The sequence below is a fragment of the Sphaeramia orbicularis genome, chromosome 12 (genome assembly GCF_902148855.1).
Source record: "Sphaeramia orbicularis chromosome 12, fSphaOr1.1, whole genome shotgun sequence".
Taxonomy (NCBI): domain Eukaryota; kingdom Metazoa; phylum Chordata; class Actinopteri; order Kurtiformes; family Apogonidae; genus Sphaeramia; species Sphaeramia orbicularis.
Genome location: NC_043968.1, coordinates 10,378,392 through 10,390,507, shown reverse-complemented (window position 1 = coordinate 10,390,507; position 12,116 = coordinate 10,378,392). Strand labels below are relative to the sequence as shown.

The following is a 12,116-nucleotide window of genomic DNA, read 5'->3' as shown; positions in this document are numbered from 1 at the left end:
ATAAAAATAAAAACACCAGTGCTATGATTGTGTAGCTTGTGTGCCACTACACCGGCATCTCACCATTCACTCTCAGCTCAGCAATAGTAAATATACCAGGCTTTGATTGTTTGAAAGCGTCGCTGTAATTGAGGAACAAATCACGGCTCTTTCATTTTAAGGAACCTTTTAAGATGGATACCAAAAATTAGACATGAGGTTCTTGTTAGTTAGGGTGTTTTTATGATTCATACATGTCTGCAAGATAACGTAAAGAGGGGTTGTAACGGTTGCTAGCGACAGCTGAGGGTTAGCTTTCACTTGCTAACGCTAGCTTATTTTGTTGCCTAGTGCACTGGAGTTGTGATGCGTTCACGCCCAAAAGACGACCGTGTGTGTGTGTGTTTTCTGTGTTGTGTTGGTTTTTAACATTGTGCACGTGGCATAATTTGGTTTGCTTTGACTTTTTTGTTTTGTGTATCTGTGTCGTTGGTTTCTGTACGCAGCTGTAAAGGCATGTAAAACAGTGCAGAGTGCAACCGTGTACGAGAGGAAACAGGGTGGTCTGGGGGTATGCTTTGGGAAGGAAACTTTATACCCGCCAGCTACACTTGCATCCCATTCCACCAGTTGTCTCCGTGTTTCGTTCCACACACCGTTCAGTCTGATGATGTCCTGCAGTAAATGGATACACACACACCTACAGCACCCACTAACAGGAGGGAAGGGAGTGTCATCCAGCAGCTCAGTCATTCCTCAGAAGCGTAAAAGTTTCCGATTCTTTTCGTGTCTTACAGAAGGATGACTACATATGGTCACAGCTAAATGAAAACTGAGGCACTTTAGTATTTGTAGCATGTGGGTCATTGATCAGTTTCAAACCAATAAAGGCCACCCTATCTAACTTGCATCTGTCCTCTCTTGTTGACCTGTTCCCTCAGGCTTCATGGTTGTTTACTGCCCTGATGTCTCTCTCTTCACATGTACCTATCGATCTCAGATGTGTCCCCACAGGACATGCCGGATGCCAGTGAAATGTAATGAAGTGATGGCTTCGTGAGCTTCCTGAGCTCTTTTTTCTTACAGGTTCAGAAAATGTAATTATTGGTTGATGTTAAAAGGGGAATAGGTGGCCTGTGTTGTTGTGCCGAGTTCTACTCCCTGCCGAAAACTGCTCCCCCTTCCTAAGTCATCCATGAAGAGGACAGTATGCACCGAATTCATCCTGTCATAACTTTTTCTCCTTTCTCATTGTAGGGTATGAAATGAACTGTGAATTATTCAACCTCTTAACACCATCATACATGTGTAGCAGTTAAGTAATTAATATTGTAAGATATTGCTGTTATGTTTTCTTTTTATGTTTAATATTAAAGAATGTGCAAACTGTAAGGTATGTAAAACTCTCTAAAGTTAAATCTTAGATACACAACACACAAAATATATAACAATATAAACAGATATTGCCGAAAACTACATCATCCGCGGCTGGGGATGCAGTTTTCGGCACGGAGCACAATTCGGCATCAGACATTGCCGAAAACTGCATCCCCCATCAGAATTAGCTTGTGAAGCTAAAGGAGTGAAATTACTTTAGAAGCTCACATTTGGAGCTATTCTGGTGTGACTGGGTGAATTTGGTGTACTTTGTCCTCTTTATGGCTGACTTAGGAAGGGGGAGCTGTTTTCGGCAGCTGCTGGAGATGCAGTTTTCGGCAGGGAGTAGAATTCAGCACAACATGTGTGAGCTTAGTCTGTCTGTACTTCACAAAGAATGGACCAGTGTCAGATCTTGACACAAGATTAATTCACTGAGTCCTCAAAGAGCAAATTAGGCGCAAAAGAGTTGGAGAACATGCAAAGGAGTTCATGTGTTAAAGTCAGGATTCTTTCACATTGAAGCAGGCTGTGACAAATGGAGATGTGATGCTACTAAGATGTACCATGCAAATGGTTACCATAGTGCACAGACCAAGTTGGCCCATCAATGCACAAATGGACACACCAGGCCTGAGCAGAAAACTTATGGCAGACTCACTAGCTGCATCAGCATACTCACTGATCTCCACGGATACTGTTCTCACGGGCCTGTATCAAGAAGCAGGATTAGATGGCTAATGAGGTATCTTCTAGTTCACCCAAGACTTTCAGTATCCTGGAGGTGATTAACTTCTTACTGGGGTAAATCTTCATGGTAACATATTCCACAAGTCTAATCTTCTAAAACTTTCTTCCATACCATAAGAATAGATGCAGCACCACATTAACTTGCCAGAATAAATAATTGGAGTTACAGACATGTACAATGTAAAGACATAATATTGATAAAACTATTAACTTGCACATTCACATAGTGGAAAGTTTGTTGTCATCTTTCCTTTCTTGCTTTGACTGCAGCAGCTGTCTTAGTCTGTATTACATTAGTAAATTCCTTAAAATTATATATTTATTTTTTTCTCCTGCTTTTGAGATGTATTCAGCTGATCTTAATCTGTCCATGCTTGTGATTGGTCTCCTGGTGCCAACTCTGCCTCTTTTTATGTAGACGTACTCATAACTTGACTCACAAACCCAAGGGTTGGCAGAACAAGTTGATAACCACATTTGTGATACCACTTAGCAAGAATGAAAGTGTTTGGTTTTGACAAGCTGGGTCTATTGCTTTGTGATACAAGCCCCTGGTGTCACTGACTCGTTCTCTCTCAGGGGCTAAACATGATCATGGTGTTACCTGTTTGAAGATGCCACTGCAGTGCTGTGTGGAGCACAACAGGATGTCACCTCCTAGGGAACAGAGATGGGTGGGTGGGTTTTGTCTGTTTCAACACTGAACCCCATTCACTATGTACACACCCACATTACTTCATCACTCAGGCAGCCCAAACCGTGATCCATAAACAGTTTCACTGTCTGTGGTGCTGTTGCCTAGTGTTAACAGCAGCACATCTCAATCCTTTCCTCTGAGAAAAGATCTGGGTGGTGGTCTGGAAAAGGCTGTGGGAGTGTGTGCCTTCACTCGTCAGTCATGTTGAACATGAAAAGATGGACTTAGAAACCTGGCCTGGACTTTTTAAAGAAGGATTTTGGAACAGGGTGCATGTTTGTGGCAGATTGCAGACATATATTGCAGCCAGACTCTCAGGGAATCACTTCACAAGTTTTGTTTAGCTTAAATTACAGAAAATGGTTTGGCTATGCACATATTATATAAAATTTAAAACTTTCCCTGTTTTTGTGGCTAAATTTGATATGGCATGGATTGGTGTGGACTGTGGAGGCTTAATTTAGCTATTTTGTAGTACTGCACTGTGGCTTTTCACAGAGCTAGCAAGTAAGAATTACACTCAGACACTCTGTAGTCTGGTGTATGGCATATGCTTACTTAACTTCTTCCAATAGTTCATGCTTATTCGATATTTTAGAGGGATCCCACTGTAAAGATAACACTTGGCAGTTAATTCACTGGATGTTCACTCCCTAGAAATAGCATTTAGTGTCCAGCAGGTAGGATTTTGATAAAGGTAGCACAGATTTAAAACACATATCTCTACATTTGTCCAAAATAAGGTGCCTTTCAGAAGTCGTCTGTTGAAAAACTCTGTTATTGTTTTTGTTTTCCGAGACTGAATATTTGTATTATTGCAGTCTCTGTGACTATGGTTTCAAAATTACTTCATTCACCACCGAGTGGGATTGTGACACAACATTTTTGGCATGTCAGTGAAGGTAACAAAGTTGTGGGAGCAGCACTGTTTTATAATTAGCCTGTACACTTCTCTCTCACTGGACAGTCAATGGTAGTAGCCAACCACAGTGGAACTGATCCATCAGTTCCTTATTTTAGCTTCCCTGCCCCCCCCAATCCTACACTGTGTGAATGTATGTCTGTGCGTTTGCCTTTGAAACGTTTTAGCTATAATGCAAAGAGTTTACTCTCAAGCATTCCAAGAGTTAACACTGAAGTGTAAGCCATTTTGATGGCTTTGTATTTGCTGAGCGGTAACTGCGTCACTTCAGACCAAAATATCTTCTTGTCTGATGTACAGAAATAGCAGGCCTACATACCTTAGTCACCAAAACCCTGAGCAAGAGCTAAAGAAGTTGTGATTACAAAAGGGTTCCCCCGGATGATTAGGTTTGTGCACATTACTGACAAGTGATCCCACTGTTGCAGAGGGCAAGCTATGGGTCTGGGTTTGACATGCTGCAATTTTGAGGTTTGATGGCAGCAAGCATTTCACCCTCCCTCTGCCACAGAATGAGAGGCTTGCTGTTCCCATATAGGTTTAGCAGTGTAGTAATTATTTTTTTGTGAGTGTGTGAGTGCTGGGTATGGGAGAGCAGAAAGAGGGAGGGAACAGGGCTTAGAGAAAGAAAGAGGGTGGAGAAAGGTAGAGCAATGATGGGAATTTGGGATTTGTACAGACAGTGAATCAGGGAAAGAGATGGATGGATTACATTTGGTAAGGAGTGGATGGTAGCTGTTGATGAGCAATGTGATGCGTTTGCAGTCAGATCTTTGTACTGCTAATATTTTCAAGGATGTCCAACAAGTAACATCTTCTAAGAAGCCAAAGACAGCGGCCATCGTTTATGGAGGTTTAATTTGTAACTTGATACGACTCCTCCTTACAGGTTGTATTCACCTCTCCACTTCCATCTGTGTACTCAAGACTTTCTAGGAGCGTTTCGTCTTTCAGGATGATGCTTCAGTTGACTTCAGTGCTTTGTGTTGGTCTGCATGCCACAGAGCAGGTCATTTACTCCTGCAGGTGTCCTGCTCAGTTCCATGTGACTGTTCAGTGTAGTCCTGAGTGCAGATAACTGTGGGTTGGAGTTTCTCCAGGACTACCGAAGACGGCTTAGTCCACTCCAGCCAGACGCTCTGTCTAGGATTTTGTGAATCTGGACACATTTCCAAGACATTTACAAGAAGAATTTTTAATAAACAATTGACTTTGGAAAAACGCATTACTTTACAATTCCTCTTGCATTCCTTCTGTGCTATTTGCGGATCTTTCCTCTCAAAGTGTATTGCAGTGGAGCTGAGTCAAGTGAGAATGATCATGAGAGCCCTTTAGTTTGTGACTAAGTCTCAGCAGTCCCATTGAGTGATAGCTGTGAAAATGCCAGCCTGACTGACAAGTCATTAGTATACATCAAGTGTAACCATCAGTATCACCCCTGCACTGGCAGCTGTTCGAACTCTTGGATGGGCAATATAAGTTGGAGGAGCCAGGCCTCCTCAAAGGACTCAGACTCGTCTATCCAGGGGGATCTTGATGAGGACACAGGTAATGGCACAAAACATGTCAGATTTATCCTGACACAAGCATACAAGACATTAATGTTACACTTGTGGTTTTCTTCTTCAATCAAATGCTGTCACATGGCCTAAAAATGAAGATTTTGTTGTATTTGTTTATAGCAACAAAAGAAGCTCTGTTTTCGTTCACAGAAAACTATGTGAAAGTTCAACAAAGAAAAAGTTAAACAACAAAATAACCAAGGCTGCAGCATTGATTTAAATGTAAATGAACAGTCAGAGTAGAGTCTCCTGTTTTAAATCTTAAGGTGCTCTTTGAGACCCAAGGCTACTGGAGCAGCTGATAACAGAAGTTTTACATTTTCTCACTAGGCATTTATTCAACATTTCTGTGTTAAATAAATGCAGAGTTGGATTGTTTTTTTGGGACATATCTTTGTTTGACTCTGCTATTGTGAGCTGTTTTGAGCCAGTTTCAGGCCTTTAATGTAAAATAGGCTTGCTGGCAGAAGGAAATGCAGGGGACATTCCTCGCTGTGCTTTTTGTGTCGTGTGGCTTTATGGAAGGTGCTCATTTGCTCTGCTAGGTCTTGGGTGGACCCAGCCTGAGGAGGGTGCTCTGCAGGGCCTCAGTCTTCCATCACGGCTGCTTTTCTGCTTTAGAGCTACTTTAATCTGGGCTCATCAGGTGAGGATCCGCCAGTGTGGCTGGATGCTGCGGTCATAATCTATGTTACACAATACAAAAAAATTTGGAACTGATGGATTGACTGCGGGGGCTGTAATCCTGGTATCTTAAAATCCAACCTGCCTTCCTTGCTTCACCATGGCAGCTGAGCCTGTTTGTTGACCCACATGTTGGGGTTAACACTGTTTGATTTATTAATGTTTGTAGTGAGCTTGTGCTTCTGCTATTAAGCTGTGTGAGAGCAGATACACCCTGGTGAGCCAATAGCACATAGCGGCTCCATAATTAAGGTAGTTGAGTCCATCATTGTGTAATTACACTGTGCCGAGTGCTTTAATACCTTGTTTTGAAAACACACAGACTGTGGTGCACTTGGCCTAATAAATCTGTGCATTTAGGCGCAGCAGGCAGTAAGTCTGTGTTTGTATGGGTGTGTGTATCCTCGTCTGTCTGTCCTGAACTGCCAGGTGTCCTGTGCTGTGACAGCCCTCATTAAGGATGGGGAGAGCGGGTAATGTGTTTCAAACAGATGGACTGAACAGTGGTACAGATGAGTTCAGCCTCGGCTAGGCTTACCTTGCCGCAAGGACGCTACTGTGAAATAAATACTCATACAGCAATTGATTTTACAGCATGGGGGTTGCATATTTCTCTCAGAATAGACTAGGGGTACATAAACCTATATCCTGTTGTCTGGGGTGGATCACAATTTCCAGTTTCATGTCAGCAGAATTAGGTGTCCTGTCTGAAATGATACCCACTCGCACAGCTTACTTGCACAAATGCAAAGCTAATTATATCCCCGAAACTCCATTTCGGGGATATAATGGTTTTACCCCGAGCGCCGCCACCAGAACCGCCACCGCCGGATATCCTTCATGTGAACGCGATAACTAGGACAGATTTGGTTGGATTTCTTCTCCCTTGATAACCAACATAGGGGACCCCTAGTGGAAGAACCCTATGGATTTCAGCTTCTCTATGAGTATCCTAAGCCCCCAAATGGGGGCGCTTTAGTTGAAAATCAGTTTTTTGGACATAAATCAAGAAATAATGGGCCAATTAAGAGAAAATTTGGTTCATATTGATCGTCTTACAAATGTCCATTTTCTCGCTACCATCCAGAGTTCATATGGTGTCATTTTCATTCACTAGGTGGAGTTTTGTGGGGAAAAATTGGTTCTTGGACCATTATTCTGCCACTATCAGGTCAATGTAGCTCAAACTGAGTTCATATCGATTGTCTAACAATTACCTTTCTTCATGCCACTATCTTGAGTTTACATGATGTTACATTTTGACACCAGGTGGTGGGTTTCTTCCAAATGGTAGGGGGCCCTCTGTTGAAAAATCTGGGTTTTTTTTGGACATTATTAAGGAAATAGTCATCCAATAAATATCTAATATCTTTTCTGACATTATTCTGCAAATATTTTTCGGACATTATTCAGGCCGGATATCCTTTGTGTGAACGTGATTACTATCCCCCTTTAGTACCAACATGAGTGGGTGTTCCATGAATATTATCATTTGTCCAAATGTGTTGAAAAATCCGTTTTTTTTGGACATTATTAATAGATTTAGTAGATCATCCAAAGGTAAATTGTTATCTTTGTACATTGTGTTGTGTATTTGCTTTATTATATAGCAGAGGATTGGGGGGATTTCAGGGATATACCGTTGCTGTCGGCCCCCGACAGCGTAAGCCTGGTTTTATGTACTTTAACCTCAAACCTTGACTCATTCTCTGCAGTGCGCATGGTTTTCATTACCTTTATAAGGCTTAAGTGCAGAATCCATGTCATTTTGATCAGCGCCTAAGCCAAATGAATTTAAAATGTAAACTAATTAAGTGACCCCTAAAGATTACTTCAGAACCCCCCCCCCCGGTCTAGTTGTTGTTGCTGATTTCCAGTAGACTTCTTCTTTCAGTGTTGTGTGTGATATTCAGAACACAACTATAATAACAGCTAAATAACATTTTCTTGCAGGAAGATCCACTTTGCTCTCCTGAAAACAGGGAAAATTTTATGATAGTTACCTTCTTTCTTTCACAAATATGGTGCAGATAAAAGATGAATGCAAGATGAAATGAATGTGAAATAATTTCTGATCCGCACAGTACCTAAGTCCTCTGAAAGCCTTGGGAAAACCCAGAATGTGATGCTGTGTAAAGTTAATAATCCTGTGGGACAAATGCTGTAACCTACTTCTGAGTTCTACTCTCATCCCCAGATATGTCTTTCATTTTATGCAGCTACTACACCGTGTGCATCCTGTGCTATAACTTTGGTGTTAGTTTGCAGGACTGAGAACCATCACTACTGAAACATCACATCTTATAATGGTCTCTCGCTTTGCTTTAAGATTTGATTTCAGCATTTCAGTAACAGTATTTTTATTTGCTTATATCACTGACAGTCAGACGAAGTGCATTCAGAATCATTATTTTCATTACTATCTAAACTACAAGACAATTATGACCCCACACTGGGACATTTGGTCCACTCAACTGCTCTTTTATTTACACAGTTGTGCAATAAATTAGTCTCCCTATTAATTATCATCCCAATTACAAGGAGATTAAGACCTTCAGCAAGCCAATTGAGAAACAAAATATTGTTACTGTGCCCATTTGGAGATGTTAGATGATTATGTGTTTCCTCACTGCCTAAAAAGAAAGCTAGTGTGGTGCGTTTTTGATCTGTATTGTGGTTAGAGCTTGTTACTGCTTTTGATAAAGGACCTCTTGACCTTTTTTAAGTTCACTTTGCCATATAGTACATATATCCTCTTTGTTACTGAGCCAAACAGTTTGTTTTATTTTAAAACGGGGCGTGAAAAGCTCCTGTGCAATTGATTGAGTTTTATTCAGTGTCACTGTTGTTAGATCCCCTCAGCAGCACTTGTAAGCTCTGGATACATGCACGGGTTTGCTAACTACATTAATGAAGTGTTCCTGCTGCTGTAGGTGTGAATTAGTACATCATTAGGAAATGTTGGACCTATTAGTAACCGGATTTGGAAGCAATACTGAAACTTCACATATCCTATAATGTTCTCTCTTGGTTCTTGTTTTGCTTTGAGATTTCATTTCACATTTCACACCACAGTGAATGTTGGCACATGACTCCCTTTTTTGTCATAAGCAAGGCTTGCTTGCATGCTTTTTCACCATTGCTGTTACGCACTACCCCATGATACTATGTAGATTTGAATGCAACCAACCAGTATTTTACATAGATATTTAATGTACCTGCTGTCTAGTATTTAATCATCACAGTAAGGGAAAAAGAAACCCTGTCTCCATTCAATTTTCTCAGCAGCCAAAGTAAAGTGAGCAGTAGGCTTGGAAAGCACAAATAGTTGCCTTGCTGCCTTGAATGTGACAGACTCAATAGCCAAGGGAAAATGTTGAGATCCAGAAAAGGGCTTTTATTTCATGTTGTGTCTGTGTGTGGATGTGGATGTGCGCACTTGTATTGAGTGTGTCAAATAATTCAGACCCCTGGGTGGCATGGCTGGGTCAGCGAGCTGGCACACAGTGAAGGGGATGTCCCACAGTTGGTGCCAGTTTCCGAAGCCAATCTAAATCAGGAATGGAGAGAGAAGTTTGACATTGTTACAAACAAGTCATTCGTTGTTGTCAAGGCAAATAAGCAAGTGTATCTGTTTCTATTGAACCCTTTGGTTTGATGTCTCCTTATCATACCCAGACCATGTATGACATACTTACATGCAGACAAACACAGTATTTACGTCATCAGTGACCCTGTGGGCAGAGTGTAGACTGTTGGAGTGTGTCTGCATGTGCTGACCTCTTTCCTTTTGGAGTATCCCATGCATTTGAACGAGAGAATGTATGTTTAAAATGGCTATAAAACATCTAACACTGTGGATTTATGAGGATATAAGGAAGCTCTAAAAGACTTGTGCTACTTTACAACTGAAGCAGTATGAATTTGGTCCTGAAGAGACCAGAAGACTTTATTTCAACATAAATTCTGCCTTTTTCCTATATGGTGCTCACTGTTCACGCTGCACTCCATTTAGGAGTACTCTTGTTGTATCATGAGTAGGTTGTTTACACTTTGAATGGAGCAGAAGATGGTGAACTGAATGTTGCATTGACCTCATTATGCAAAATGCTTCTCTTTACACTCTTGTTTTTTTCCTAATTTCCAACTGTAGCGGAGCCATCTTGTGCGTCAGTGTTTTGTGTTATATAATGATACAGTCTAACTTTTTTGTTGTAAGGGCAACTTGGATACATTGGCTGTATTATTATGTAGTATCAGCATGCATGTTTTCAGCTATGTCTTCTGCAGTGCATCTGAAGTCATAGAGTGGATTCGAATCAACTGTCTGCATTTTCTGTACATCTTATACAGTATACAGCTCAAGAGATTTTATTTTAAAGACTGATTATGAAGTCCTGATCCCAAGTAATCCTTAGCAACTGTTTTAAGTCCTGAATCAAGTTCCTCTGGACTTCATATCCTGCCATAACAAGCTGTTTCATGTGGAAAATTGTTGAACCACAAAAGAAAATTACAGTCTTAAAGCTGTTTGATGTGACCTTTTTACGAAATATGTAATACCACATAATACTTAACTGAGAAGTGACAGGTTCTATGCATGACCGATGAAACTAATTTACAGCACGTTGTAAAAAAATTATTATATCCAAAATGGGGAAAATGAAAAGCATTTGAGAACACTGATGTGAAACGACAGGCGTATTTAGTATCTAGATAATCATGACTTCAAATCAAGAAGAATCTTTGTGCTTTCTCAAACAGTGAAACACTGTTCCCTTTCTGTGTTTGTGTATGCATGACAATTTAGGAATTAAAAAAGAAACTGTAAAGTTATTTTAGTGCCGCGCGAATTAGTCATCACTCACATAAGTGTAGCCAACCACTGCCTAATTATAAGTGTGAGGAGGACTCTTGTTCTTTGTGACAAACGCATCTGTCATGTCATTTTTAGAAGTTGGGAAACAGTGAAAATGTATAGTAGTGCCACAGTCCTTTTGAATTGCTGGCTTAGATGTATTGTTTGGCATCTGTCTGTCAGTCTTGTCCTTTGCGGCGGTTGTGCACAAAGTGTCAAGAGGATAACAAGTAGGCTGCTGTACAGACAAGATGAGCTTTGTACGACACTCTAACATGGGGAGAGTGGTACCACTCCTCGCTGCTCGAGGCCATTTACTCACAAGAATACTGTTGCTTATGCTTGTCTGTATCTTTCTCTGTCTTGTACTCAGGCAGCGAAGTGATGGCTCTCTCGTGGCTGTTTGTCTGTGTGTAGGATCAGTCTCCTATCTCAAGTGCTTTATAGTGCCTGTTTGCCTCGTCCTCTCTTGCCAAACAGCTGCCGTTTTCTGAGAACTCTGAATTCATCTCCACAGATCACAGGGATTTTTAGTTGTCACACTGTCTCTGTTCTGACGCTGCTTGATGTTAGCGATACTGACAAGTTGGGTATTTATAGCACTTTGTGGTTCTTGAGTCTATTGGTTTCACCCAAGGTGAACCTGCGAGCTCCCAGCCGTCTTGCACTCGGTCTGTTGAAACGCTCACTCAGAAACTGAGCTTTAAATGGATGCTAAAAAATGCAGTTAACCACTGTAGCCAGAAGGTCAGTTGAAGGATCATACTGCTTTCAGCTTTGTTTGTGTTGGGTGGTTATGTGGTGCAGTGAGCTTCTTTGTCTTGTGTGACTTTGTGTCTGGGTGTGCATGTGCACTATACCATTAGTCCAGGCCTGTTTAGGTGAGGTAAGGGGAACTGCAGAGGTGCTGAGTCCAGGTTGCTGAGGACTGAAACTTTTGTGCAGAAAAGAGGGAGTGGTTCCAAATGAGGGAGGCAAGGGACAGGAAATCATGCCAGTGGCCTCGGCGTCAAGGGGGAAGGAACAGGAGGGGTACCTACGATGGTGTGTACGTGTATGTTGTGTGATTTCCCACTGTAACACTCCACCTCACATGTGATTGCCCTGCCCTCCAGTTTACAGGCTGTAGCTTCATTTGGCACAAGTGTTTACCCAGTTTTTTCATTTTTCCTTTAAAAGCCTGAAACAATGATCTGCACTTCAGACAAATGACGAATAGGTTCAGTGTGTGATAGTTAGTGACATCTTGTGCTGAGCATCTGAGTGGCCACAACCTCTTGTCATTCA

General features: G+C 41.4%; 1 protein-coding gene across 10 annotated transcripts in view; it reads left to right on the top strand.

Moving 5' to 3' along the window:
• Positions 1 to 12,116, top strand: part of rapgef1b (Rap guanine nucleotide exchange factor (GEF) 1b) — a 54,074-nt gene that overhangs the window by 711 nt on the left and 41,247 nt on the right. For 3 of the 10 annotated variants that reach the window (XM_030149140.1, XM_030149143.1, XM_030149139.1), the window contains exon 1: positions 5,127 to 5,273. The exons of 1 other annotated variant lie outside the window; for it this stretch is intronic. In XM_030149140.1, coding sequence (XP_030005000.1) covers positions 5,192 to 5,273 — 82 coding nt within the window. In that variant the 5' untranslated portion in view covers positions 5,127 to 5,191. Of the gene's footprint in view, positions 1 to 5,126; positions 5,274 to 12,116 lie in introns of those variants that run through there. 6 more of the 10 variants (XM_030149144.1, XM_030149141.1, XM_030149138.1 and 3 more) reach the window with 4 other exon arrangements.